Source organism: Dothidotthia symphoricarpi (assembly GCF_010015815.1).
Source record: "Dothidotthia symphoricarpi CBS 119687 unplaced genomic scaffold P153scaffold_1, whole genome shotgun sequence".
NCBI classification, from domain to species: domain Eukaryota; kingdom Fungi; phylum Ascomycota; class Dothideomycetes; order Pleosporales; family Dothidotthiaceae; genus Dothidotthia; species Dothidotthia symphoricarpi.
In genome coordinates this window covers 1,140,763-1,167,546 of record NW_022985008.1, presented here as the reverse complement: position 1 = coordinate 1,167,546, position 26,784 = coordinate 1,140,763, and the positions used below count along the sequence as shown (strand labels likewise).

The window sequence follows — 26,784 nt, the reverse complement described above, 5'->3', positions numbered from 1 at the left end:
ACACACGATCGTGATAATCTACATGAGAAGCTCGAACGTCGTACGAACCGTGTAAACACCCACCTCCGTTACCAAAGCCATAGCCATCATGCTCAGACCGGAAAAAGCTCGCCATGCCACATGACCTTACTGGATGACCACCTCCCCACCACTTGTTCATGTGCCTAACACCTCATGGATGCTAGTCCATCAGATCAAACACATCCTTGCCCTTTCCTTTGGCTTTCGACGAGGCAGCGTTTGCTAACGGGAAGGTATCCACATTCTCGTCGATATCGATCAACAAACGGGTGTTACTCGATACCGTTCCATTCGCCGGTGAGGCTTCGGCCAGTCTGGCAGGTGTAGAGGAAGCGCCTGCAGATGCGGAACGAAAGCCAGCAACTTGCCCAGCATCGGCTATAGTCTTTTGGAATTCTGCCTCCTGTTCCTTTCTCATCTGCAACGCTCGGGCATCGTCGGCTTGTGCTCCCCCATTAGTATAGGCCTGCCATTCCCTTGCTCTATTGCCTGATCCTGCGTGACTCATGGAAGAGGCCACTGGGTTTGAAGGCGTTTGGTAGGTATTATCAAACGAGAGGTTGTGTTTTGTGGAAGGTCCCTTTGGCCTATTAGGCGTAGGCTTCAACACAGGTTTCATGCCGTTGGTACGCCGGTCGCAGATCTGGCATCTGCACGGATCGCAGCAAATCTGAACACAGCGATGGCCGCATGATTCTACGTGTCTGGAGCATTGTTGCATGCAGTTAACTTGCTCGTGTTCGAAGGGGTGGCACCTATAAGGACACTTGTGACCACACGGCAGCTGACCTCCACATTGACGGTCACATCCGCCTTTGATGCTCTCCCAGTCGCTAGGGTCTTCCATCCAAACCTTGTTCCCATGGTTCTGGCACTCAAGGGGAAGGTGGTAGCCGACTCGGCGCTTCTGACCAACCTTCACCTTGACTTTGGTCTTGCTACCAAGCATGATGTCAACCACGGAGCCCCACGTTCCAGACTCACATGCCAACAGCTCTGCGTTGCCGAATATGTAGAATCCGCGCTTGGCACGAGAAAGAGCAACACAGGCGCGGTTGTCGGAAGACAAAAATCCAATGCTGTGGTTTTTGTTGCTGCGGACAAGCGATAACAGAACGATATCGTTCTCTTCTCCTTGGTACGAGTCGACTGTAACGACTTGCGATCCTGGGACTGCTCGAAGGTTGGCTTGTCCTCTGAGCTTCCTGATTATCTCTTTTCGCTGGCCATTGTAAAAAGTCAGGACCGTGATTGTGCTCGAATCGACACCGTTAAGGACAAGGTAATCAAACAAACCAACAAGCATGTTCGCCTCTCTCGAGTTTAACGAGGACATGTTGCCATCCCGGGCTTCAGGCCAGTCGTGACAGAAGAAAAACGAGTTGTTGCCTCCCATTCCTTCTACAGGTGGGCGATTGCTGCTGTCCTTCACACTGTCATGGTCTTTCAGGTTGTCCCCGTAAATAGGGTACAACAGTCGTCGTATCTCTGGAATCATGCGTCGTTGCCTCATGAGAGCATCGTGGTCAACGTCGTTTTCAACAAGGCGTTCAAAGAGACTGAGATTGAGGAAATATGGCGCGTCTTCAAAAGCGCGATTCTGGCAATGCGGGCGCAGTTGTTGATGGTCCCCAACCAAAATAAGATGTTCTAGAGTCGGAAAGCATGCTGCGGTGACGTACGCTTCCTGGGTCTCTGCTGCTTCCTCGACCAAAACCACACGTGGGCGGAGGCCTGAAAGTAGAGCACGGTACTTGCTCAAGCCCGTGGTAGTACATCCGATCAGGCGTTGATCGCGCAAAATGCGAACATCCTCCTCCCAAAGACCGACCTTTCGCTGCAATGCGGCTTGTTCGTACCGTGTAGCGAGCTCACGGATTCTGATGGTGAGAAGTCGTTTCACCTCCCGCATGAAGTAGTTGTAAACTGCGCCGCGGTATCGTGATTCGATCGTGGTGAGGTCGCTCGTTGTCTGGAGAAGCGTTTTGATTTTGGCAGGAGTCAATATATCACCTTTGCCTGTATGGTTATCGCTGAGCAACATCACTGGGCCTTTCAGGGCCTCGATATCGTCGTCGTCCCGTGCAACCGCTTCTGCTTCAAGCTCTTGCAATTGCTCGACCTCATCGAAGTCTTCCTCCTCATATCCGCCCCAATCAAAGTCGTCAGGGATGACTGGTCGAGTGCAAGAGTCGAGGTATCGTCCTGCCCAAGTTTCCATGAAGATTCCAGGACCTTCGGCTGTATTTATTCCCATCGTGGACTGCGATTCCATCTCCATTGATGCCGCTTGATCTTTAGTTATAATTCCTAATTGAAGAAGAACGTTATGGTCGAGTGGTGACTGCTTCAGCTCCAGCGGCGCAAGAAGCAATTGGCATTCGCCGGTCAGTTTTCTCATCTGGATTGTGGCTTGGATTTTCTGACTGCCCGGTTGTTTTTGAGGAGGGATTCCAGAGCGAACCTCAAACAAAGTGCGCTTCTTGATGTCTTTGTCTTTGCTCCTTCCTCCCAAGCGAATGAAGTTGGTTTCGAACTCCATAACATGTCGCAGGATCTGATCAACAGCATGATTCGTTTGAGCTGTGACTATGATAGGGGCGTCGTCTTTTCGTAGATTATCGAGCATCACCTTGAGGTTCGTAATGCTTACGAAAGTCTTTCCAGTACCTGGTGGACCTTGGACGATTGCGAGGCTCCTACTAAGCATGTGCCGAAGCGCTCGAGACTGAGACTTGTCCAGAGAATGCGAAGAGGAAGCAGGCCAGTCCTCTAAGATGTTGACATTTTCGAACTCGCCAGCATCTTTCATCATGACAAGGGAGCTCAGGTTCATATGAGGGTTATGTTGAATGTACGCCGGAGGCTCCACCTCCTTCTTGACATCAACAAGATAATCTGACAAAGGGAAGGGTTCTCGCATCATGTGCTGAAGTGCAAGCAAGGTATGCCGACTGGCCTCGAAAAAGCCAGAGCGACATTCCACCATAATCCACTTTTTCATCGGATCGATCTCCTGATCTTCTGGGCGAGCGAAGAAGAGGTCGATTTCTGGTGGATTGGTTTCCAATGCGGAGAGCGGTCTAGCTGCCACTGTAGCAAGAATACAAATCTTTTGGAAAGCGTCCTCGCTGGGCGATAGAGCCACAAGCGTACCTGTGATGAGTCTCTTGGATTGATCCCATCGAACGTGCTTTTTCACTCGACTGAGGGAGAAGGCGACGCGTGTTGCTAGCCCTCGCGGCGAGAAGATTAGAGACCTGATGTACACCGGATCATATATCCCAATGCTCTGGTTTGTATACTCGCTCTCCAATTTGTAAGGATCCACACGAACCTACATGTAGAGCGTTAGTCCAATAGTACGTTGTGAACGAGGATCGACAAGTTCTGACCTCCTCCACGCACTCGCGGAAGTCCCTAATACAGTCCTCACGCATCAGCTCGTATTTTGTCGACAGATACTCTTCGTTGCTTTCGTAGGCTCCTTTGACCCTGTGCGGACGAAGACCATCTATATCGATGAGATTCTGATGTCCTGTGCTGAAATCATGCTTTCTCTCAGGCATGATTTCTGCAGGGCTTGGTATCTCCGGTTTGTCGAGCCATGCGCCACCTGCAACGGGCTTCCTCGCTAGCTCAAAGTACTGGCGGATATCGTTGTTTGCTCGTGAGGGCCCTGAAGTAGGAATATTGTCATTGGGAACATGAGCACCGCCATCACGGAAGGAGAGATCCCCAAATCGCTCATGGATATGAGCGTTCATCTGACCATCTACTTTGCAGTCAGCGAAATGTTGTGTGTGTATGCGTGTGTGTGTGTGTATGTGTGTGTGTTTGTGTGTGTGTTTGTGTGTGTGTGAGAGAGAGAGAGAGAGATAGAGAGTGCGACACTGGCGAACTCACCATCTTGGTTTACGCCAGCGAGGCTTGCGTATGCATTGTCTGACCGCGCCTGAGAAGCTGGATTGTGACTTCCCGGTCGACTGAAGCGGTTTGGCGGTCTGCGACTTCTCCCCATGTTTGATTGCCCGCCTGGGATTATAAGGATTGTGTGATATGCCAGGCGAATACTGTGAAAACGAGTGAGATAATTCGCTGAGGATGGTGTTGGCGAGTGAGATATTTTGAAGCTGCGGTGAAGTGAAAACTCGCGGTCACGTTGATCAGCCAGGGACGGAAGTCGCTTCCCGGACACAACAAACGCACCAGCTGACCGATATTTCACAACAATATGAAATTACTCAAAACAGAACGTTGGCGATGAAGGTGATACGGTCAATGTACCTGTCTGTGCCTAGGATAAAAAGGACTGGAGGATTGGACGGAAAGCCGCTCGTCTTCGAAGTAGATTGCTCTCACCTAGCTTTGATCTTCAGCTGCAATAAAATGACATGACAACAATCAGTGGGTAGACAAACAGCCGCAAGCGGCCCACATTCAATGTAAAGCAGGTTGTGAGAACGAGCTTGTGCTTGGGTGCTCATGAAAATGAGACACCAAGAGAATACACAGTAAAGACATGTTGGAAGTGTAAACATAGCTAAAGAGATGGGACTAGAAATTGAAAACAGTCTACGATGATGTATGAATCTACGAGGTTGGATACAAGACCTACCGTGGGACGTAATCTGGATACGAAGATTTGGCAGTCTAGAATGAGGTGAATGCGCTCTGCACACCACATTGTAGTTGTAAAGCCTACCAGTCATCTACGACAAAACATCAAGCGCTGTAGCAATTGATTGTCATCCAGATGAGCAAAGCTGCGATGAGAGTGCTTCTGCGACATGGCTGGAGATGTTTCAGATGCGGAGCAAGCACCTCTAGGCCGTAGGGGCTTCACTGCTGGTCCCTTTGCTCAAATCAGGGACATGGGCGAGCTAGATGGGTGTTCTTGGAAATACCGGAAAGATGGTGCAAAGGTCCTGGACTCGAAGTGGTCGCGGTTGTCGCTTACCCACGGACGCTAAGGATGACACGAGCGTAACGCGACATGGGCGCATGTTCCTACTGCAATACCGACTGTCCAGAAGCTGCCAATTCGCGCGCCACGGACTTTTGCATGCGCCGCTAAGCTCGTGGGAGCAGCATGAACGAGGAGGATGACTATGAGAATGGCGCCAGTACGTGTCTGTCTCCCCCCAGCGACTACCCAACTAACTGCGCTAACCAGGCTCCGCCGAGGAGGAAGACGAGGCAGAGGAGAACGATGCCATGGACGTAGACGACGACGATGAAGGGGATGAAGGGGATGACGGCGACGGCGACGGTGACAATGACGACGACGATGCGGAGGGGGACAACGACGACGATGATCAAGATCAAGATCAGGACCAAGACCAGGACCAGGACCAAGACCAAGATCAGGACCAAGACGAGCCCGACAGTCCCTCCCAGCAGCCGCGAAGCAGAAGCCCTCATCCCTCAGATACCAACCCCACTCTCACCCGTACATCGCCCAGTCCTCGGGCGGCCGCGTCGGGTGTTCTAGGCAACCTACCCTTCCGACCCAGCGTGCGTCAAGAGGCTCTCAATGCCCCCGTTTACGATATCATCCCAACAATAGCCGCTCCGCATAGCACCTCAATCAACGCTATCACGTCTACGCCAGACATGCGATGGGTTTTCAGCGGGGGCGCAGACGGGTACATCAGGAAGTTCAATTGGGTGGATACTGCGAATGGAAAGCTCGCCCTCACCGTGGCCCAGAGACATCCCTTTGTGGATTCAGTCACAAAAGCGGGCGTGCTCCTTTCGTATTGGGAGAACGAGGACAGCTCAGGAGCTTCCGAGAGCCTGTCTCCGGTATACTCACTTGCGGTGCACCACCAGGCTCTGTGGCTGTTGTCAGGTCTGGATTCTGGCGGTATCAATCTACAGTCAGTGCGCCATGAAGAGGGAAAGCGCATACACACATTGCGAGATCACACCTCAGCCGTGTCGGTTTTGACACTGTCACAAGACGAGACATCAGTCCTGAGCGGCAGCTGGGACAAAACGATCAACGACTGGGACCTCAATACCGGACAAGTGAAGAGGAAGTTTGAATCTAGTGGTGGTCAAATCTCAGCCATCGAGCAACGGCCGCTATCGACTCTCCCGATCCCTCAAGACACCGATACGCTGCCTCAGTCGAACGGCACCTATTCCTCGAATAACGCCTCTCGACCACGAGCGAATGGCAGCTTTGCAAACGGCATCGAGACAACAGCACGCCCAGTGCAAGCGAGAGAAGAGAATGGCATCGAGGATGCGCAAGGCTCGCCAGATGATTCGTTGTTCGGGGACAAGGACTCTTTGTTCGGCGACGGTCAAGACAACAACCCCTCCTCTGCAATTCCTACATTTGGAGACGATGATGACGAGTTTTCAAGAGCCATCGCCAACGGTATCCAACAAGCCGATGATGATGCTCCGGGCGACCTCGACATGATGGACCTGGGCGGTCCTGTCCAAGCTCCTTCCGAGCAACCAGCCGAACTTGTACAAGACGCTGAAGCGGAGACCCAGACGGCTCAGTTGACCAACGGAGCTGCAGACCATCAATCGGACAGTACCGCGAATGGCGTGATGCATGACGACGAATCTAACACAATCACTGCAAGTTCGGTTGGCACAACAAGCCACGGTCAAGCTGAACAGCCTGCTTCCTCCGAAACAACGTTCATGGACGCCTCCATGGACGGCACATTGCGAATATGGGACCGCCGACAGCCGAATCCAGTTGCGCGTATATCACCACCAAGAAACACGCCTCCCTGGTGCATGAATGCTTGCTGGTCACCAGACGGCAACTTTATATATGCAGGCAGAAGAAATGGCACTGTGGATGAGTACAGCTTACACAAGGGCTTGCGAGAACCCAGAAGAACCTTCAGGTTCCCAAGTGTCAGCGGAGTTGTGAGTGCTGTACGGGCAATGCCCAACGGAAAGCACCTCGTCTGGTACGTCTTCTGCTTGCACTCATTAACGGGACAACACTAATAGATCATAGTGCTTCGTATGATATCCTCCGACTCTATGACCTGACGCAACAGGAGGCAGGTGCTAAGACCGCCGCGACTCCGTTTCTGATTGTGCCCGGACACCGAACTGGTGTCGTCTCGCAACTATACTTAGACCCGACATGCACGTTTATGATATCAACGGGTGGCAACAGAGGGTGGGAAGGAAGCACTACAGAAGTCTTACTTGGATACGAGATTGGGATTGGGTCGTGATGTTTTATACCCTGAATTACGGTGTTGAAGGTATCTGTTCGGTTTGGGGAGTTCAATTCCATGTAGAGGACATTTTTGCGATTTGCATAGCAAGAACTGCATTTACACATCTATTGTATATGTATAGACTTTGAGATGACATTGGTTACTTTCCTTCTTCTTACTTTTGTTATTTGTTAATCCGGTATGATTGGTCGCGACATCACGCGCTACGATGACGTCGCTCGTGACACGCATCACTCACCGTACCCTACTTCACGCTACGTCCAGTACGTTCAGACACCGTTTGCAACGACACTCTTCCTCCAGTACGCCAACATGCCCCGTCTAGACGAAAACACACAGCAATATCTGCGCGACGCCGAGCAAGGTGTCCGCCAGAAGACTTCCGGCGTATGGGATAGCTTCAGCAACTTCGCGTTACGCGACAATGTGCTCGAAGTTGCCGTAGGCTTGATGTAGGCATCTCCCACTCTTTCTTCGAATCAGACACTGACCTGAACCAGTCTTGCAGCAGCATTTACCTCATGCGCCAACTCCCTCGTCTCGGACATCATCCTCCCTATCATCTCGCTCCTCCCTTTCCTCTCACGCAACCTGGACGAGAAATTTGCCATCCTCAAGCATGGCCCCAACTACAACGGCACCGTTAGCAACGGCTACAATACCGTCGAGCAGGCGCTATCTGACGGCGCTGTTGTATTCGCTTATGGCAGCTTCTTCGATAAGCTTGTGAGATTCTTGTGCATCGCGATTAGTCTTTGGGTTATTGCGATGGTTTACTCCAGGACGAGTGGGGACAACATCGTGAAGAAACAAGTGAAGTGCAAATTCTGTAGGAAGTACATCAGCGACAAAGCCAAGAGGTGTGTCAATTGCACGAGTTGGTTGGACGGGAGGGACGAGAGGAGATAAGGAAGCAAGCGTCAAGTTGAGAGGGAGGTCAGCGTGGGGATAAGATATGTTGAGGGGTGTTGGAGGAATGGTCGACGGCGCGATATGAGGTGTGAGTGAAGCAACAAATCGGCAAATTACCGAATACACGTTAAGGAAGAGGTGGATACACGTATAGGTAAATCGACAAGGGCATTGCATTCATCCGTTTCGAAATCGTACAAACGTGAGTGTGGAGACGGCAAACTCCAGGACCCAAGGCGCTCTTTGCATGGTTGGGAGCACCCTCAGTCTCGCGTCTTCGTACCAATCGCTGCGCTTCGACCCCCCGAGATCCTGCGAAAACGATCATCTCGCATACGTCCACAACGAAGCACTGCCCCGGTTGCGCTACAAAGTGGAGACGTACACGCATACATCTATGTCATTGTACATTCATTCCCCTACACCAATGTGGCAGACACTGCAACACCAAGACATCGTATCGTCCAGAGCTACTTTCTCGTATACATGCATTTCTCAAGAGAACTTTGTGTTTCACAGTACTAGCGGTTTCAATAACACGACCATTCTTGCCCGATCTCTACACACTAGATACGACTTCTACGTCAACAAAATGCTTCTACAGATAGACCTTTAGCAATAACGATCCTGTACCAAGATACTATGGCGTCATGACATGCAGCTACTCTACACAATTGACATGGTTGTGCTTCGACTTGATCCTTCTGAGCTTGAATCGTGATGGCCTGATTATACCACGTCTTGCGCATTAGTCGCTTACAAGTAATAGTATACACGATTCAGCGCCTTAATAGCGGGCAACGAACCTCTGCCCCAAGCTTTCAGCAATGTCGAAACAAAACGTGCCCGATGTCGAATATTTCCCTCTTCAAGGGTATATCCTGATTGTTGCCCAAGCGGCAACCGCGCTGCCCTCCTCCGAGGACCCCTCTAAGGATTCTTGCAAAAAAGAGCCCGTCACATGCATTTCCCCGTGATAGGGCCGTATTGCCGAAAGGGAAACCCCGTATTTACTCCAGCCGCCTATCACGCACTTCCTGTCTCGGACAACGATAAGATCGACACTCTTGCAGTCCAACCCCTCGTTTTGCGAGACGAGATCAGCACTCAGGGTCTTCCGGCAGGCGCGATGGCCTTTTGTTTTTGGAGGTCCTTCTGGACTGACAGGTGAGGCGAGATCAGTCCTCGAGCGCCTCAACTCCACAATGCCCTCGTACAGAGGGAGTGGCAACAGGTCAGATGCTGCTCGTGGAAGAAGAAATGAAAACATCGCGGATGGAAGCGCGCAGGATGAGCTGTTTGCGCAGTGCCGATGTCCGAACAAATCCGTCTACCTACGGAGCTAGGATTTTCGCAGCGGTAACGGCGCGAAAGCTTCTCCACACAGACCAGAATGAGGCCGCGATAGATGCGCATTGAGGTCACGGTACTTTGCGCTAACAATGATGTGCAGTTTTAGTGTCGTTATAGTGGGTCCAGTGGTGGGGGCAGGTGCACATGTCTTCCATGCACAGTGTGAACGTGGAATGTCCTGGAAGTTTGGATGGTTCGATTGCTGAGATGGCGTGAAGGTCATGAAGAGAAGGGCAATGTCAAAGATGAAGATGAGATGTGATATATTCTTGCTCTGAGATCGATGCAACACCTGTACCGTGTAAATGCCCATTTCCCAACGCCGCCCTAATGCTTCGGCCGAAGTATACCAAATCGGGCAATGCCAGAAACGCCATGAAATGCTAGATAAGTAAGAAAGACACTAATAACGCCAGCAATGCTATGCGATGCGATGCAATCGCAGCCACGAACGCCCTGAAATGCAGTTACGATGAAAATGATGACACCCTGACACCGCCCAATGCAAATGCTCCCATATTCTCCACCTTGCAACCAGTCTCTTGTTTCTCCATCAGAGGCATGTCCCAAGCGAATGCACCCCCTTCTCATAGCTTGGCCCTCTCACTCAGGTCTCCCCTCATTCTTGATCTTGATCTCGTTGATGACCTCCGGCGGTCCGCGCCATCCTTGGCCTTTCTTGTCTTTTGGCGTCTGACTACAGGCGTCTCTTCCTCTTCTGACTCGTCCACGGTGAATAGTTCGGGACTGGGTTCTCTCCATGAGTGTCGATGCCCAGATAAGGTTCTTGAATACCGGCGACGATTCTGCACCTTGCGAGATATGAGATCTTGGTCGCGGCCTCGAGAAGGCTCAGTGATGGTGATCCTTGGTGAAGTGATATGCGTCACGGCTTGCGGCGCATCATACAAGCGATCGTCATCGAGGCTCATGAACGATTCTTCTTCGTCATCTTCGGGATAGGCAGGGCTATGGTACTGCTCATGGAGTGGAGCATGATCTTGTTTGACGTATCGAGCCCATTTGTCGGCGACGTTAGACTTGAACTTGGTGACCTTGTTTGTGCGTGGCCCACTCTGGCTGATGATGCCTGCGTTGAAGGAGAAAGGGTCGTATGGGTCATCTTCCTCAGAGAGTGGGGTAAGGAAGTGAGCAAATGGTTCCTCGTCGATATCTGGGAGACCGTCCTCGCTCGAGTCTTGGATGTCAACACCATCAATGCATGGTGGAAATGAGAAGGACCTATGGGGGCTCCGCAAGTAGGATGGCATTGCTGTGATGATATTCTTGAGAGTTTGAAGGCGGGAAGAGCGGCGGACAGGTGGTGATGGTTTGGGGCTTGGCTCGATCTTGATGGTAGTGATGTTATTCAGAATCCGTTTCTCCCTTGCTGAATCACGACCAGCTAAACGAGCAAACAGCGTGGGAACACTTTTCGGCAAGCAAAGAAATGCTGCCGCGACTGGGAGATTTTTTTGTAGTTTCGCCAGTTGTCATGCGGGCCTCGTGGGACTTATATGTGTGATGCGGGCGCAGGATATATTTTTTAGAGTCATACCATGGGAGGGCGATGAAACCTGAAGAGGCTATGAGAGTGTTGCCTGTTGGGAGGGAAGAGAGAAGAGGCAATAGGAAGCGGTGGGAAGGTTAGGGTATCTGGATACTGGAGTGAGGTAGCCGAGTATCATCGATCGATAACCATAGTTAAGAGGAAGCATGCAGTACTTATGTTAATGCAAAGGCGTGATAGCCCAGCAGACGCGCATCCCTCATGGTGTCTTTTGGACCCGCGTTAGCGGACATGGTGGAAAGCTTAGCTGCGTGGACGAAAAGAGCAAGGTTCTAAGGCGCAGGGCAAAGGCATGACAGGCCGTGTGCGCACGCAACCATACAGATGACCTCTCCCACCCACCCTGCAGCCATCATCTGCAGCCCCCCTGTAGTCCCATGCACAATGTGGCCCACCAGGTGTTGCAGCATGGAGGAGAGGACGACCGTTGATGCAGGCAACGCCGATCGATGCAGCTAACTGCCAGGCCGTCGCCTGGTGGAGAACGACAGCACGAATTAGCAAGGTGCAGCGAGGCGTCGAGGACGAAGGAAATATGCGACAAAGCCCAGAGTTGGGCTTCGGAGGTGCGACGCTAAGAGCGGAGTGGACAACACCCAGCCTCATCCACGCCATGCACCCCAATATCCCACCACACCCTCGTTCGCAACTTCGGACGAGCTGACAGACGGTGAGTGGCGCCCTGAGCGCGTTGCATCTAGTCTGCGTACCACACCTCGAAGGCGATGAGGCTGCTCGCGCGAACCGTTCGGTACATGCAGCCTAGCAAACCAACTCCAATCTTCAGTCACCATCCTACAGCGTTTTGAACATCAACGGATCATGAAGTTGTTCTAGTAAAAAGTATCAGCCCCGCTTGACGCGACTTCCAGCACACCACAACAGGACGTTTGCGCGAGCTACCAAAAACATTACAACTATACTTTTAATCATGAACAGTGCTAGAGGTATCAAGTATTGGACACAATCATCTGACCTATTGTTCCAGTGTTCCTCGTCAAATGCCGGCCAGCCCTGACCAGGTACGCCAAAAATGATCGCCACAATACCTGTTTTGGCCACCGGGGCTTCAAGGAAGCAATTTCTTCCTAGGCTAAGGTTCTTGGACGACGAACCGATTAACTAAATCGCCACATGATAGGACAATGTAACTGTCAGTAGGTGTCGTCGTCCGGTAAACATCACCGGCGTGTGGCTGTCCCCACCACCAGTATTCGTACTTCGGCTTACGAAACCAGTCATCCTCCAAGTTTGAGGCTCGTATTGTCGTGTGTCGCGCAGCTTCAAGCCCCGGCTCCCAATATCTAATTAAGAAGTCAAACACTTCATGACTGTGTCACTTGGGCCTCGATACTTTCGTCCCCGCTTTGTCTGAGTAGTCCGTAGCATACGCGAAATATCTTGCTTTGCCAGATACTGAAGTTGAGGGTAAAACAAGTTAGGACATACTTACCAGAGCTTGTTGGTAGTCGTGACAGTCTCACGGCGCGTGGGCCAGACTCGCGAACAGGTTCAAGAGTCACATTTGGACGTGGAGCCATCTTTTCATGAAGGACACATACTCAGCTTACCGCCATCGACACTTTTCCGATTCTTTGTCTTGCTTGGGCAAAGCAAGCAATTAATTACAACCGCCCTTCAAGAGTGTCGAAATTGTAAACCCGCGATTTTGGAGTGCTGTATCGCTACGTTATGGAGAACACCTGTGCATTCATTGAACGTCTACCTCGTCGACAAGAGCACAGTGCTAGGCTACTAACAATTTGTGAGTCACCGCGTAAGCTGACTTGATCACCCTTCAGTCGATGCTCCATTTTTTGCCTGTAGCTTCCATTACTACAAAGCTAACGGTGTGGTAGGTCTCACGGTAAGCAAGATTTGAACAACCAGCTTGCCCTGCTACCGTCTGTTCGCTCGGCCAACTTTCACGTCAACCTGATGTCCAAAAGCTGTAGTTTATCTTTAGTATCCGAAGTAGGCCGAAAACGACACCGATAATCCGTACGTTTGATCGTAGAGTCTCTTCCTCTAGTCTTCCATGTTTTCGTTGGCGTACACCGCCTTTCCGGAGGACGGCCGTCAGAGAGGGTCAGACGAACCACCTTGACTGAACCTCATACTATCTCCTACTCCAGGAATGAGAATTACCTAATCACACATCAAGATCTTCAAATGCCATGCCAGTGGGTCTCGTTGTGACGCAAGCAAATTCCATGATCGCACATGCCATTCGGATGAACTCCGGTCCTGTCTTGAACAGCTCTAAACCGATCGATTGCTTGCGTATGAGGCGCTCACCGCTTGAACTACCTACCCGGAAGACATCGGGCTTTTTATTTACCCGCACTGGGCGTCGGCCATATTTGTCGGCCTGGCATGTCCACCTTACCGTTTTGGGACGAGCGCGTTTGTACACGGGTCGTTGATTTTACAAATGTTGATGCATCCGATCGTTTCATGCTCGCGAATCTGACAGGCCACCGACCCCTCCTAGTTGCCGCGTCTACTATGGTGGCCGTCACTACCTAGTCTTCAAATGTAACAGAAGATCCACACCGACTACGTCACCATCTTCCTTCAGAACGCAAGACTCGTTTGTAGACTACAAAGGGTGCGGCCGAGAGCAATTTGGCTATACGGTGTATACGGTAGCGTCTTAGCTCAAAAATCTTACCCTGTTCTAGTAAGCATTAATAGATTCTGCTAAATCCTTACATAAACAGTTATTTGTATAGGAATTATAAAGATTTTAAGCTTAAATTTAAAGCTAGCAATAACTATAGTTATTTTAAAAAGTTATTATTACCTTTATAATTAAGTACTTTACGTACTAAGTCTTTAAATAATTTTATTTTAAATTACTTCTCTATATAATTGTAAAGCTTTAGATTAAATTACTATAATAGTTATACCTAACGCTTAGCCTTAAGCTTAGCCTCCTTTAATATACTATTTACGTTATAGTAAGTTAAGAAACTTTTAAGTTTACTAAAACAGTACTTAATTAGGTATAAATTAGGTAACTAAGGAGGGTAAGAAGTAAATTATATATTAGCTTCTTTAATAGAAGTAGTAAGGTACTATTAAGTAGTATAGTATAACTTAACGTTATCTTTAATAAAGAATATAAAATACCTAGGATTTTCCTTACGCACTATTTTATAGTACTTAATTAGGTACTTCTTAAAGATATTTTTAGTATACTAAATAGCGTTTATTCCTTTTTACTACTTATAAGAGTAGAGCTTAGCTTTAAAGACTACCTTAGGCTTCTTACAGTTATAAAAGCTAGCTTTATAAGCTTATTTAAGTTTCTTAGTAGTAAGGGCTGTATTATAATTATTAATCTTCTTATTAATTACTTAAAGTTTAGAGTACTCCTAGGTACCTAGTTTAAGTATACACTATTGCTAGTAGCCTACGTAGAGGCCTATAGTTTAATTCTTCTTATTAACGCTTTACTTAATTTATTCTTACTCTTTTTTATTAGGTAAAGTTTAAATAATATACAGGTAACGTAGTAAGTAGTATATATAGGTTAAGGTAGTAGCATAAATTATAAGCTTAAAGTATAGCTTAATAATAGGTAAAGCATGCTTATTAGTATTAATCTTACAGCCCTTAAGGTATAAAAATCTCTGTTTACTACCTAAGTAATTAACACTACTAAAAGCCTTTAAGGTCTTATTATAGGAGATAAATATAACCTTATATAAGAGCTTATATATAGCCTATATCTATAATAGCTATAATGTGTACTAACATTATAGCTTCTTATTATAATTATTAAGTACTGTTTTTTTTAGCTAAATATATTAAATAATCTTATAATTATACTCTTTATTGTAGTAATAGTAAGTAATATACTTAACAGTAAATTATACTAGTAAGCTTAAACTAAGCTCCTCTAGTACTAGGGTAGTAGCTATATATATCTTCTTATATAAGTAGTTTATAATTACTGTTTAGATTTTCTTTAACTCCTTTAAGCTATTAATAATATAAGGCTTCTTGCCTAGGTATTTATAGTAATAAGGTATAGTTTAGAGAAGTTATATAAAATTAGTTAGGTTATTAGTATACTTATAAGCTTATTTTAAAACGCTAGAAACAGTGCTTAATAAGATAGGTAAAATATCTATAATTTTATTATTTATAGATCTAGAAACTGTGTTTAATATAATAACAGCCCCCTAAACTACTAGAGAGGTATCTACAGTATTTTTAGACTTTAGTATAGTTATTTAAAAATAAAATTAAGGTTAGTATTAAGGTATTTAGTAATAGTATTATAAAGTTGTTAGGTAGTAATTAAAATAAGATTAATTAATTAGCTTATTAAGTAAGACGCTAGTCTACATTAGGAGGGCGGTGACTCATCGTATACACCGTATAGCCAAATTGCTCTCGGCCGCACCCTTTGTAGATTGGGAACGTTTTCCAGCAATGCTTCTACTCTGCTACGTCATGCTAACTTGAGGATCCTTCCGCTCGGCACTTTTCTCCCAGAGCCATGGCATGACTTCCATAAGGCTCAGGATTCTACTGACATCGTAGACCCTGCATGTTGCAACCATCCCCTGCATACTGGAATCCCACCGATGAATTGCCAGCGCCAAATCTTGATCGAAGCCGCTACATGGCTCTAGTGCTGATGCTTCTGTTCTATTCGTGCGACCATACTTTACAATGTTCACGCCCAGATTGAAAACTTCACCGCCACGTGTTTGCTGTGTTGTTGGTGCTGGAGGTCAATCACGCCCAACCCCGAGTTTAGGTTGGGACTGCAAAGGAATGGAATGACGTAACTGTGGATCAAATTTGTACGGAGTTTGTAGGATGGGCTGATATAACAGCCAAGCCTCCAAGGATTCTGAATAGATGATTGAGAAGGAAGGGCCAACGTTTCAACAAGCCCAACGTCAGAGCCCAATTCCTGTTGGATTGAGGGGTCGTATGTCGGTGACTGACAAAACATAACAACGACTATTTCTGATACACTATGACAATGCGGAAGATAGTAATCAAGTGTAAGGGAGCTCAATTCGATGTTTCTTCTCCGAAGCCAGGTTTGACTTGCTAATTGGAAGCAACGAGCTGTTCGCGACAGTCAGATCTTGGTAGCCTCGTAGAATGTATCCTGTCCTGTTTCATTCAGACCCGCTTTCGAAGCACCAAGCAAAAGCCATCGACATCGTTTAAGACAATGTTTCTTCGGAGGTTGTGGATAATCATAACGTAGTTTGGTGTACCAGATTCTTGGTAAGTATAGGTCTGAATGTATTCTACGACATGAATATCATGTTAATCGCAACAGAGCTTACCTCCGCGCAAATTTCATGTTGTTCTACGCTCGCTTGCAAGTCGCTAGCGTGGTCAAATCGGATACACTGATGGATAGTGATTTGAAGTGCCGTGAGGGTGTGTTTCAAGTTCTAGTGTTCCCAAGGGAGTACCACCCGCCTCAATGCACAAGACAAGCTCGCATGATAGCCGTGTGGGTAGGTTGAGCGCCCTTTCAGACCCGCAGTGTGGTCCACGCTTTCGTTTAGAATCTGCAACTGGAGATGCAGGACAAACCCTTGTCATCTGACCTTGAAAGATGGGTAGCTGGAACTACTATGGTCCGGTGCCCTAATCCGGCGCACGGGTCGTCGATCATCAACCGTCCTATCAGCTGATGGAGAACAGGTCAGACATCGACACGGTTTGACAGTGGCATGCGGCAAAACATAAACTCTCAAGCAGCAAACAGTAACCACAGTACAAGCGAGACCGTGCAAAAAGAAGGCAAAAAAAAGACTCTCGAGCGGGGAATCGAACCCCGGCCTCCTGCGAACTGTCTGATGACAAGCAGAAATACTGACCACTATACGACCCGAGAATTGATGGAAGAAAGAAAATGATCAAAAATTATATCCAAATTTTTGAAATGTTTCGCGGTGTTTAGCTTCGACTGCACGATTCAACATCTGGTACGGCTGCGATAGCGGTTGTCTTTGGATTCCACAAAACTAGGCTCATTTGCAAATAGTAACACTCAACGAATTAACTCAGATGATTACGGTCGTCAGGATGTTGAATTTGAAAGTCACATTTTCACCAATATCAAGAAAGGTCAAGTATACAATCATAATTGCGTATTAACGTTTATTCGTACAGCAGCGCGACATCTCGCATCGTGTCGTACAAGCTCTACCCTTCGAACCCTCGATCTGGCATATCCACTATCTAGATACCACGTTTGTAAATAGTACCGTTGCCGGTGTAGTTGCCAGTCTGGGTAGTGAAGCTCTGAGTGCTGCTGAAGTCGTCTACTCTTCCAAGCAGAATCTCCAACATGCGGTAAGCGACGCCGGGAGTGTACTGTCATTATGTTAGCTGGGGATTTCTAGCAGTTAACGGAAAGTCAAGACTTACACCAGGCAGCTCATGTCCAGCCAATCGAGCAGTGTAGAACGTCATTCCACGCTCCTGAGTCCAGACACCTTGGATACCAGCGCCTGCCAAAGCTCCACCGTTGTACTCGGGGTGGTACGGGGCGTAGAGTGGAGTAGCTGGGTAGCTGCTGAGACCCTGAGCGCCGTTCCAGGTCATGTTTTGGATGGCAAAGAGAGTTCCGTTGGTGCTCAGCAGCATGTCAAGGTCACCAGAGCCGATGATCGTGTTGTTCGTGTATTCGATGACGCGCTGCAGGACACCGTTGTTGGCAGGACCGACGGAGGTATCTGAACCAGAATCATCTCCGTTTCCGAAAACGTTGACGTTGGTGCACTGCTCCCAGTTCGTGCCAACTACGGCGTGAAGAGCCTCTTGTACATCAGTGCGGTTGAAGTAGACAACGGCACCGGGCGGTTGGTAGTCACCAGTGTTGACTATGCCGAGCTGGGAGAATGGATGTGGGCACGTCTCGGTGATGTGGTAGATGTTGAAGCATGGGTTGACTTCCAGAATAGCGCTGTAGAAGTTGTCAAACTGGTCGCATGTGTAGTTATCCGTGGAGAATGGATCAGGAAGCACTGGGAATGGTCCCTTTGGTGGCGGGAACTTGAAGTATGTGTCAAGGTAATCCGTGTATCCACAGTCGTCCTGATGCTTGCGAATATCGGACATAAACGAGTCGTTCAAGAACATCAGGTTTTGCCAAAATTCGACGTACTGGACAGGAAATTAGTAAGACTACGACTTTGTAGAGCTACAGCGACTCACAGGCAGAATGACAACCTGCTGCTGGATTGTCTCGTCTCCAATGATGGGGTCGTTGATTGAGATACCGGCCAGATTGTAGTACTGGTCGTCGTCGGCACCGATGAAGCCATCGGCAATGTACGGTACGTAGTAACCCCCGTAAGATTCTCCGGTAATATACGTCTTCCAGCCTTGAAGCTCAAAGGTATCAAAGAAGCTCTTCCAGAAACCCCGGAACTCGGTTGCAAGCTGGACTTCGTCGGTGATATTAGGGGTTCCTTGTGAGTATCCTACGCCGACTGGTTGCTCTACCCAGATCATGTTGGTTAGGTTAGTCCACGAATACGGGTTTGCCACAGGAGCATTGGTTCCTGCTTCCCAAGTAAAAGGCCCGTTTTCGGTCAAAAGTCCGCTGAGGGACGAGCAGCCGGGTCCGCCATTGAGCCTGATTCTACGGTTAGATTGGTTTTCAAAATGATATGTCTTTGGCAAGCTTACCAGATCACAACTTCTTCCGGTGCGTTCTCAAGTGTGGAAGGGAAGAACCTGGTCATGTTAGCACATACAACCTTCGACACAAGGCGCAACGCCTACCAGAAAAACAGCTTGCGGGTCTCGTTGAGGCTGTCAGAGATGGGCAAAAGCCCAGCGTAAGACTCGCCAATGTCGAATGGCACCTCCGGGATTCCAGTACCGTTGACGGCAAATGCTAATGAGTGGTTAGCTTTTGTGTGGATGCATCGTCATCCATCCACCAACCTTCCGTCTTGTCTGTCAAGAAACGAGATGCTCGTTTTTGGAGTTCTGCGTTCTTGAAAGGCTCATTTGCCGAGCGTCGCTCGAGGATGGGCTGGTTTGGTACGCGTTTGTCGAGGATCGAGTTAGCCTTGTTCATTGGCTTCACTTTGTCGAAAACATTGCGCTTGTGTGGCGAATTGCCAGCGAGCGTTGTGGAAGCACAGAGCAGCGTGCCGAAAAGCGTGGTGAGCTTCATCTTGCAGTTTGATCAACGGATGCATCAGGATTGCTGGTCTTGCGCCGGTATTTGAAGGTTCGCTCCCATGCCAACATTTCTGAGCATGCGGCTCAACACTTGGCCAAAAGCAGAAGGCCATAGTCGGAGATACGACAGAGTCCAGGATAAGTTGGATCAGTATGATGGCCGCGAACCTGCTATCGATGACAAGCCGTTCATTGATAGGATGAGGAGTGTAAACACAGTGAGATGACGCCTACAGTGACTGAGCAATAGACTTCCACCTTCCTGTTCGAGGTTGGACCGACCCACACAATAAGGTACACTACATCATCCTTGCACTCGGATACATGTTTGCCATTCGTGATTCGATGAAGATTGTCGATGAGTCTCTGACGAGGTTAGACTAAAAACGATATATGTACGTCAAGCACCCACTGTCCCGAGCGCCCGAAAGCTTGTCGTTGCTTGTCAGGCAATGTGAAGCTTGAGAGGACTTGTAGAAAGGAACACAACCCAAGTCGGCATAACAAGAGCGTGCAAGGGCCCGATGCGTCGGTATGACGCGTCGGTAGGATGCATGTGAGCCGGATAAGCCAGCTTCATCGCGCGATGACGAGGGAAATTCGCGCAATGGACAAAAGGCCCGCAGTTCAGATCCTCGAGAAACGGTACACCCATCAAACGGAGACGGGAATACTGGGGAAAAGAGCGGTTGAGCTAGGCTCGACAGGGCAGGAGCGTTGGCATTTTAGTAGCCTCTTATTGGTTAGATCACGACTTTAACCAATGATCTCTTCTCACAAACATCTGGTCTTGCAGTCTTGCATTTCGTCATGACAACAAGTCTCATTCTGTATGAAAGTACTTAACAAATGCGTGCCGTTGCTGTCTCTACGTCGCATTTGCATCTATCGAATCCATGTCGTACAAATCGTCCGCCGCCCGGTTACCCTTTCCCGGTCATCGCAATGCCGCGTACACGTCGAAACCGACACAACGTTTCAGGAATGACATTATATTTTGTTGACATAAACATATGCTCTATACAGCGCGGACTTCGAGAAATTGACTAGTCGTCTTCGCATGTTCAAGACAAAGATGTTGTCGACCGTTGCCGTTGAATTTACCCGCAAGCCACAACCCTACACGACTAGCGCTTACATGCGAAACGACTGCTCAGCCACCAAGCCACCATGGTGTGACCAATGTGATGAGGATGTGATTTGTGGCTGCTAGGCAACACTGCGACACAGCCCAGATCGTGACGTTGCTTTTCAGGCGTCCTATCAGTATACATAGGGTAGCGAACCTCTCCATGGGAGAAAGCGCTGCTTCTACTGCGACTACTGATTTTACTGTTCGCCTTGAGGAAAGTCAGCAATGAACGACTCTACGACGATGCAAGAGGCAGCTCCTGCCTACGATTATGTTCAGGAGGAGCATCCTATGAAACGGTTTATTCCGTCTGGAATGACCTCCGCTGTAAGCTCCATTCGAAAACCAACCGAAGTAAATTCAATCTAATTCGACAAATAGTATGCAGCGGTATCGCAAGAAGACGATGTCGAAACACACGCGCATTCCAATACCCACGACTATATGCCCACTCCACCAGAGACAATCGCGCAGAGTGTACTGGAACACACTATGCAACCACACATCCACTGCGAGCAGTGCGATGTCCGGCTGGAAGCAAGAGAACGGAGGGCAAATCAGCGTCACTGTTGCAAGATGGTAGCAGTTACGTTTATAGCTGTCTCTGTGTGCTTGCTTATTCTTGGTATAATAGTGTCAAGTGACGTGACGAGGAAAGGAAAGCATGGCCGCGATTGAACTGCACGGACAACGTCTTCAAGCATATTCGATCGTCAAACGCATCTGGATCTGAGGTTGGAACTTTGCTTATCGTGGTTACAAATTTAAACCCCAACACTCTCGTTTACTCCTGAAGCCTGCGGTATCCTCGCGTCATTGTTGTGTCTTCGTGATTTGTCGTGTCACACAGGCCATCCTGTAGATTTTGGACATGTATCCTCACAACCCAGCATACTGGGTTCCAGGTTGCGGCGCCCACACATCGCGACTGGAGAACGCGCAGTGACCCAGCCCGTACCCATTTGTCGATACGACTCCCCAAAGCAATGTTTGTGTAGCAGCTTCAGACTCACCAGGAAGCGGATGACACATCGCACTGATAGAAGCACTGCAACTACCAGCAAGAGGGATTCCAGGCTGGTACCTTCGAAATCCCAAAGCGACAAGTGCCATCACCATGAGAAGCCCAACTACCAAACAAAGCAAGACAGCCAGAGGCGAGTAGCCGACCGTAGCCACGCTCCCGACCGTATTGTCGTCGTACACAGAATCCCACCACACCGACTCCACTATGCGACGATCAAGGAAGACAGCTTGTGATGTCAGCCAATGGAGTAGTATCGATGCAGACAGAAGTGGAAGAGCGTAGCGGTAGGGTAGTGAAAGGAAGTAAGTGGAGCGTTGTTGGCCAGATGGTGCAGTTACGCGCAAAGATTTGCGTTTATATCCAAACTCGGACCACTCTTTCGCCATGAGCATAGAAGTCAGGATGCTGTTGTATCTATTCCACGTGTGAGAAGAGTGAAGCAAGAGTCGATATTCTTAGTTGACTTACGCTAAAAACAAAAAGGGGATGACGAGCTGAGGCAAGTTAGCCAGAAGAATGTTTGCGACTAGTCGATCAGGTTGGTAAAGCTCATGCCCGTATGTTATCGCATATCGGGAGCCTTCATCGATATTGGCGACGCCAAAACCAGACTTCCACCAGGGATCTTGCTGAACAGTCCCACTCCACCCTTGTTTGTGGTAGGAAACGCGATCATCGTTGAGGCCGATGGATAGTAAACAGATTGAAACGGCAATCGAAATTGTTGATCTATGTTCTAGTATTAGCGTCAGTGCCTGAAACAGATAGGACAAACTCACGAGAGAATGAAGACAGCCCATCTCCATGCGCTACACGCTTTAAACCAGCGTGGAGACGGGGACGTCCAAGGAAGAGAAGTATCAGGCCTAGCGTATCCTCTCTTGCTCCAGAACCGATTGATTTCCTTCTTTCCAGCAAGACACATTCCAGTGGTAGCAGGGTCTGCGACATCCAGAAACGATGACACTGCATCTCCTATGTTCAGCAACGGCGAATGGGACCGCATGACGCAAAGGAGAAACATGCAAACGAACTTGACAACATTGCATATGCAGACTACAGCCATGAGCCCGAGTGCTATCTTGTCAGTATCAAATATTGCATACAATAGCATGGCGCAACCTACAAAAATCTAGAGTGCAACTTTCGCCGACGTGATCACTCAGGCAATAGTCTACCGTGATACCGGAGGCGAATGGACTCCACTCTTCCCGGCCACTGAGCACATCTGTCAAATCGCATGGGATGTTAGAACTCGCCGTCTCCGCACATAACCAATCCCACGTATTTCCAGCAACCTCATTCCCTACAAAATCTGCTGTCGCGTAGACGGGGTTCGGGCTGCCGTCATTGAGAGTAGTGTTTTGCAACCCAAAGGAGGAGTATTCCCCGAGGTAAGGTCGCTCGCTAGAAGTAACAACTAGAACAGTTTTTCGATCGGTGACGGCTTTTTTGTTGTAAGCTTTTAGACAGTCTAGAGGTTCCAATCGCTGATAGGTCGACGCATTGTTTTGTATTTCACCAAAAAGACGTCTTTGGTCAGAGTCCCAAGAATTAGGCTCCGTGTAACCTGCATCGAACGGGGCCCCGTTCAGAAAATCTTCAGTTACAAGGGCTGCTTCGTACGCTTGCCTTGTCCATGATTGAGAGAAGGTTGAGTTGTAGCTAGAGCTGTTAACCCGAAGTGCTTTTGCATGTAAAAGCCCAACTCACACCAAATGTAACGGAGCAGACGTCAGTAAAATCAAAGCCCACAATGCTCTTCTTCCATGCCCCATGGACCTCAGGTTTCTAACGCTCGGAACTCCGATATCAAGCCATATTTTCTGTGCGTGAGCATTGTCGATTTGCTTTCGAGTTGGTGCAGTGAGCACCTGCATAGCAAAATTACTGCCCGTGAGCATAACCGAACTCAGCACATTGATTACTAGATGTACTCCAATGTTGAGTGCTTTTGTTCTAGCACAGCTTCCTACAAACACGGGCTTGAAGTTCGCTGTTGTGCTCCCGCCGTACCGCCGTACACAGTAGACGGATATCGCGATATTGCTGACAAGTACAAGTAGAGTTAAGACAGAGAAGATGGTAGAACCAACCCACCAACCTGAGAAGTGTTGTTGCTTGCTGGTCGTGTTGTCTGTAGTGGAATACTCATAGACAGGGTTGTATGTGTAGCTTGCACCTTTCTCTTGTTGTAGATTTGCTGGGTCACTGGATTGAGGTACCCCATAGGACTGTGGCTGTACCGGCTGGTAGATGTGTCTGTTTGACTGAGACTCCATCGAAATAGTAAAGCTGAATCACGCCGCAAGTCAGGCTGAACTGGACGACACAGCCTTATTAAAGGCCTTGCCCTCGCTAGAGATGGTCGATTGAATTAATGCAGCTCGCTAATGCTTACTGCAATGGTCAAGCGACAGATAACGAGCACGTCCGGAAGGTACCCTTTTCGAGCCCTAGCAATACATTGTTTCTGAACAGAAATTTCTTGTTTGAAACGTATGGTCTGGCTGAGTGTTATTCTCTGGGCCAATGTATCGCATAAAATTAGTTCTTTTCCTACTTGAAGTGGGTAGAAAACATGAGGAGAAGAGGATATTCCAAGAAACAATAGGTATTGCTAAGAAAGTCTATTCTCGATTAAGAGGTGTGGCTTGCTTGGCACATTTCTGTTGGTTAAAACAGGTCTTGGAGACGTGCTTGCTACTATGAAAGTTCGTTTTTATTGATCAGACATGCATCGTCAGATTTATGGTCCAAGCGTCCAGTTACCAAAATCGAGTTTCTTCGTATTGATGGGGCTGACCATTGATCGTAATAGTGCAAACCTAAACACAGGCTATTGCCGCCTGATTGGTTCCTGCTGTGGGTGTGGAAGAATGCCATGCGGTGTACATGTACTGACAATGAGAGTGGGATCAAACTTCGTGCGGGTGCGTTTTGTGATGTGGACAGCAATAAGAGTCGAGACTTCATCCTCGCGAACGAGTCTGTTTCGTATCTTCTTAAGCGCTGTCCGTCTTTTATCTTGGAGGATACTTTGAACTGCGATCATAACCCACGAGGAGCTCTCGCAGTCCCTTTGAGTACTCCTTGCAACAGCATTTCGCACGCCTTCGGATCTTGAGTGCGTGTTGATGGAGATGTTCATTTCATCTCTTTCTACTTGCGCAATCATCAAGATCGACGGGCATCACATGGCTGTTGTTGTCGTAGTCGGCGAGGTGTGGTGGATGAAGAGTTGGCGATCACAAGCGGAATTTTAAGCTCGGCTATGCCCCTAAACTCCAGCCTCGTTCCCGAGTGACGTCTTCTCTGTCCACATAGCGCAGCGCCTCCTCTTCAAGCTACCATGAGAGCTCTCTCCGCATCTTCAATGCTAATTTGATTCACTCTAACGATATAGCTCCTATTACCAACTAACAGTTTATTAATCCTTCACATATTTGCAACATGACGACCCTCGGCCAGACCATCTACGTCTACAACTCGCAACTCGTAAGCGTCCGTCGCGTGGCCCGTAGAGCACTGTTGACATTCTTAGGGCAAATTCACCCATTACCATGCAGCAAACGAGGAGAGTAGACATCAAAGCGCGATCGGACCCGCGCTCCCTGCCCTCGGCCATGCGACATCAGGCGCTGCGGGAACCGCCATATCGAAACTCGTAACATATCCGCTCGATCTTATAATCACGCGTCTTCAAGTCCAGAAGCAGCTTCAACCCAGTGATACGCATACACACTACGATGGTTTCCTCGATGCGATCGAGAAGATATACGAGAGGGAAGGAGGCCTGAAAGCGTTCTACAGCGGAGCGCTGCACGAGACGGCCAAGGGGGTCGTGGACAGCTTCTTGTTTTTCCTTGCATACTCGTACATGAGGCAGAACAGGCTCAACGCACAGGGCGGGCGAAAGAACTTGGGAGCCTTTGAAGAGATCGGGGTTGGTATGGTGGCAGGCGCGTTTTCAAAGTTTTTCACGACGCCTATACAACAGATCGTCACGAGGAAGCAGACAGCGGCCATGACTAAGAATGAATCAGCAAACGATATCCCACCACTGTCTAGCACGAAGGACATTGCGCGCGGGATCTACCGAGAGAAGGGCCTGGAAGGGTTTTGGTCAGGGTACTCGGCCAGCCTCATCCTGACGCTCAACCCCTCGATCACCATGTTGCTACACAAGACTCTTCTGAGACTCTTCGTTCCTCACGCAAAGCAGGATAACCCTGGTGCGCGTATCACATTCCTTGTAGCCGCAATCAGCAAGGCAATGGCATCGACACTCACGTATCCGTTCTCCCTGGCAAAGACACGAGCACAGGTGTCTTCACAGAAGCCTTCGGCAACTACTGGGGAGACATCTGAGATGGATAAGTCAGGGAAGTCATTGGGATCAAGAACTGCTCGAGTACGACAACGCACCGTCTTCAGCACAATCTTCCGCATTGCACAGACTGAAGGCCTGTGGGGATTATATCAGGGTCTTGGACCAGAAGTCCTGAAGGGGTTTTTCTCCCACGGCATCACAATGCTGATGAAGGATCGAATCCATGCGGTCATCATCAACCTGTATTATGTCGTCCTCCAGTCGCTGGAGAAGGCTCCTCGACCAGAGGAGATTGCAAAGACTGCTTCAGAAAAGGTCCAGGACGTTTACGAGCAAGGAAAAGAGCAGGCAGGAGAGGCGTATGCAAAGAGCGCTGAAGTAGTAGAGCAGGCGGTGGAGAAGGCCAAAGATGTTGTAGCGGAAGGCTCGCACCAGGCACAGGGACTGGTAGAGACAGGCAAGGAGCAGGCTGGCGAAGTATACGCAGAGGGCAGCCAGGCAGCAGAAAACGCCTCGTCGACTGTGCAAGATGCTGCAGCGAGTGGGTCGCAACAGGCCAGCGATCTGGTGGAGAGTGGGAAAGAGGTAGCGAGCAAGGCAGTAGAGCAGGCGAAAGATGCCCTATTAAAGGTTGACATAAAGAACATCAACGGGCCTGTCACGGGTGGTAAAAACTAATGGGCTACGAATCAGTGTAATAACGTTCATGGTCCAGATCGTACAGATGGTCGGGTTTTTTGTTTAAAAAGCATATATCTGGGGAGGGGCGCAAAGGGTATTGGGCTGCATAGGTGGATCGTTTTAGTACTGTGTAATATTGTGCAATTTCAAGCGCTGTCGTTCAATCGTGGATCTGGAGGTACAACATTCGTGGTCTGTCGCAACCTGCGCAAGCCTTCATGTCCACCTGTTGTTGTCAGTTGGGCTCTGGATGACACATGACGTGCACGTTTCAGGTGTCCGTGGTGCAAGAGCCCCTCGGCAACCAGTGCGCCGCCCAACGCCAACCTTCCGTTT

At 48.8% G+C, this 26,784-nt stretch overlaps 8 protein-coding genes and 1 non-coding gene across 9 annotated transcripts; 4 read left to right on the top strand and 5 right to left on the bottom strand.

The window, feature by feature from the left end:
* Nucleotides 1-43: 43 nt before the first annotated feature.
* Nucleotides 44-4,257, bottom strand: P153DRAFT_9361 (P-loop containing nucleoside triphosphate hydrolase protein). Its single transcript, XM_033673501.1, has 3 exons — nt 3,928-4,257; nt 3,417-3,796; nt 44-3,358 (listed from the first exon to the last, which is right to left on the bottom strand). Exons 1-3 carry the CDS (start codon nt 4,040-4,042, stop codon nt 182-184), a joined length of 3,672 nt encoding a protein of 1,223 aa, XP_033529160.1. The 5' UTR covers nt 4,043-4,257; the 3' UTR covers nt 44-181.
* A 784-nt stretch (nt 4,258-5,041) lies between these two features.
* Nucleotides 5,042-7,384, top strand: P153DRAFT_362509 (WD40 repeat-like protein). The gene is made up of 3 exons (XM_033667151.1): nt 5,042-5,147; nt 5,198-6,968; nt 7,019-7,384. Exons 1-3 carry the CDS (start codon nt 5,114-5,116, stop codon nt 7,242-7,244), a joined length of 2,031 nt encoding a protein of 676 aa, XP_033529159.1. The 5' UTR covers nt 5,042-5,113; the 3' UTR covers nt 7,245-7,384.
* Nucleotides 7,385-7,562: 178 nt separating this feature from the next.
* P153DRAFT_278647 (gated mechanosensitive channel) lies at nt 7,563-8,159 on the top strand (the record flags this gene model as incomplete). The annotated part of the gene is made up of 2 exons (XM_033662964.1): nt 7,563-7,702; nt 7,751-8,159. 2 exons carry the CDS (start codon nt 7,563-7,565, stop codon nt 8,157-8,159), a joined length of 549 nt encoding a protein of 182 aa, XP_033529158.1.
* Nucleotides 8,160-9,771: 1,612 nt separating this feature from the next.
* On the bottom strand, nt 9,772-11,280 carry P153DRAFT_362507 (uncharacterized protein). Its single transcript, XM_033667150.1, has one exon. The coding sequence runs from the start codon at nt 10,784-10,786 to the stop codon at nt 10,103-10,105; it is 684 nt and encodes a 227-aa protein (XP_033529157.1). The 5' UTR covers nt 10,787-11,280; the 3' UTR covers nt 9,772-10,102.
* Nucleotides 11,281-16,887: 5,607 nt separating this feature from the next.
* On the bottom strand, nt 16,888-16,969 carry P153DRAFT_t2. The gene has a single exon. It is a non-coding gene; the product is annotated as a tRNA-Asp (tRNA).
* Nucleotides 16,970-17,337: 368 nt separating this feature from the next.
* Nucleotides 17,338-19,716, bottom strand: P153DRAFT_305484 (serine carboxypeptidase; the record flags this gene model as incomplete). Its single annotated transcript, XM_033664602.1, has 7 exons — nt 19,688-19,716; nt 19,033-19,641; nt 18,868-18,982; nt 18,772-18,819; nt 18,295-18,718; nt 17,506-18,243; nt 17,338-17,451 (listed from the first exon to the last, which is right to left on the bottom strand). Coding segments are annotated over exons 2-7 (1,674 nt in total), but the record flags the coding sequence as incomplete, so codon positions are not given.
* A 934-nt stretch (nt 19,717-20,650) lies between these two features.
* On the top strand, nt 20,651-21,085 carry P153DRAFT_279079 (uncharacterized protein; the record flags this gene model as incomplete). Its single annotated transcript, XM_033662994.1, has 2 exons — nt 20,651-20,734; nt 20,789-21,085. 2 exons carry the CDS (start codon nt 20,651-20,653, stop codon nt 21,083-21,085), a joined length of 381 nt encoding a protein of 126 aa, XP_033529155.1.
* Nucleotides 21,086-21,286: 201 nt separating this feature from the next.
* On the bottom strand, nt 21,287-23,716 carry P153DRAFT_329435 (uncharacterized protein; the record flags this gene model as incomplete). Its single annotated transcript, XM_033665390.1, has 5 exons — nt 21,287-21,848; nt 21,903-22,163; nt 22,214-22,511; nt 22,561-23,066; nt 23,148-23,716. 5 exons carry the CDS (start codon nt 23,714-23,716, stop codon nt 21,287-21,289), a joined length of 2,196 nt encoding a protein of 731 aa, XP_033529154.1.
* A 1,023-nt stretch (nt 23,717-24,739) lies between these two features.
* On the top strand, nt 24,740-26,605 carry P153DRAFT_419373 (mitochondrial carrier). The gene is made up of 2 exons (XM_033672184.1): nt 24,740-24,932; nt 24,979-26,605. The coding sequence occupies exons 1-2, from the start codon at nt 24,888-24,890 to the stop codon at nt 26,443-26,445; spliced, it is 1,512 nt and encodes a 503-aa protein (XP_033529153.1). The 5' UTR covers nt 24,740-24,887; the 3' UTR covers nt 26,446-26,605.
* Nucleotides 26,606-26,784: the final 179 nt, after the last annotated feature.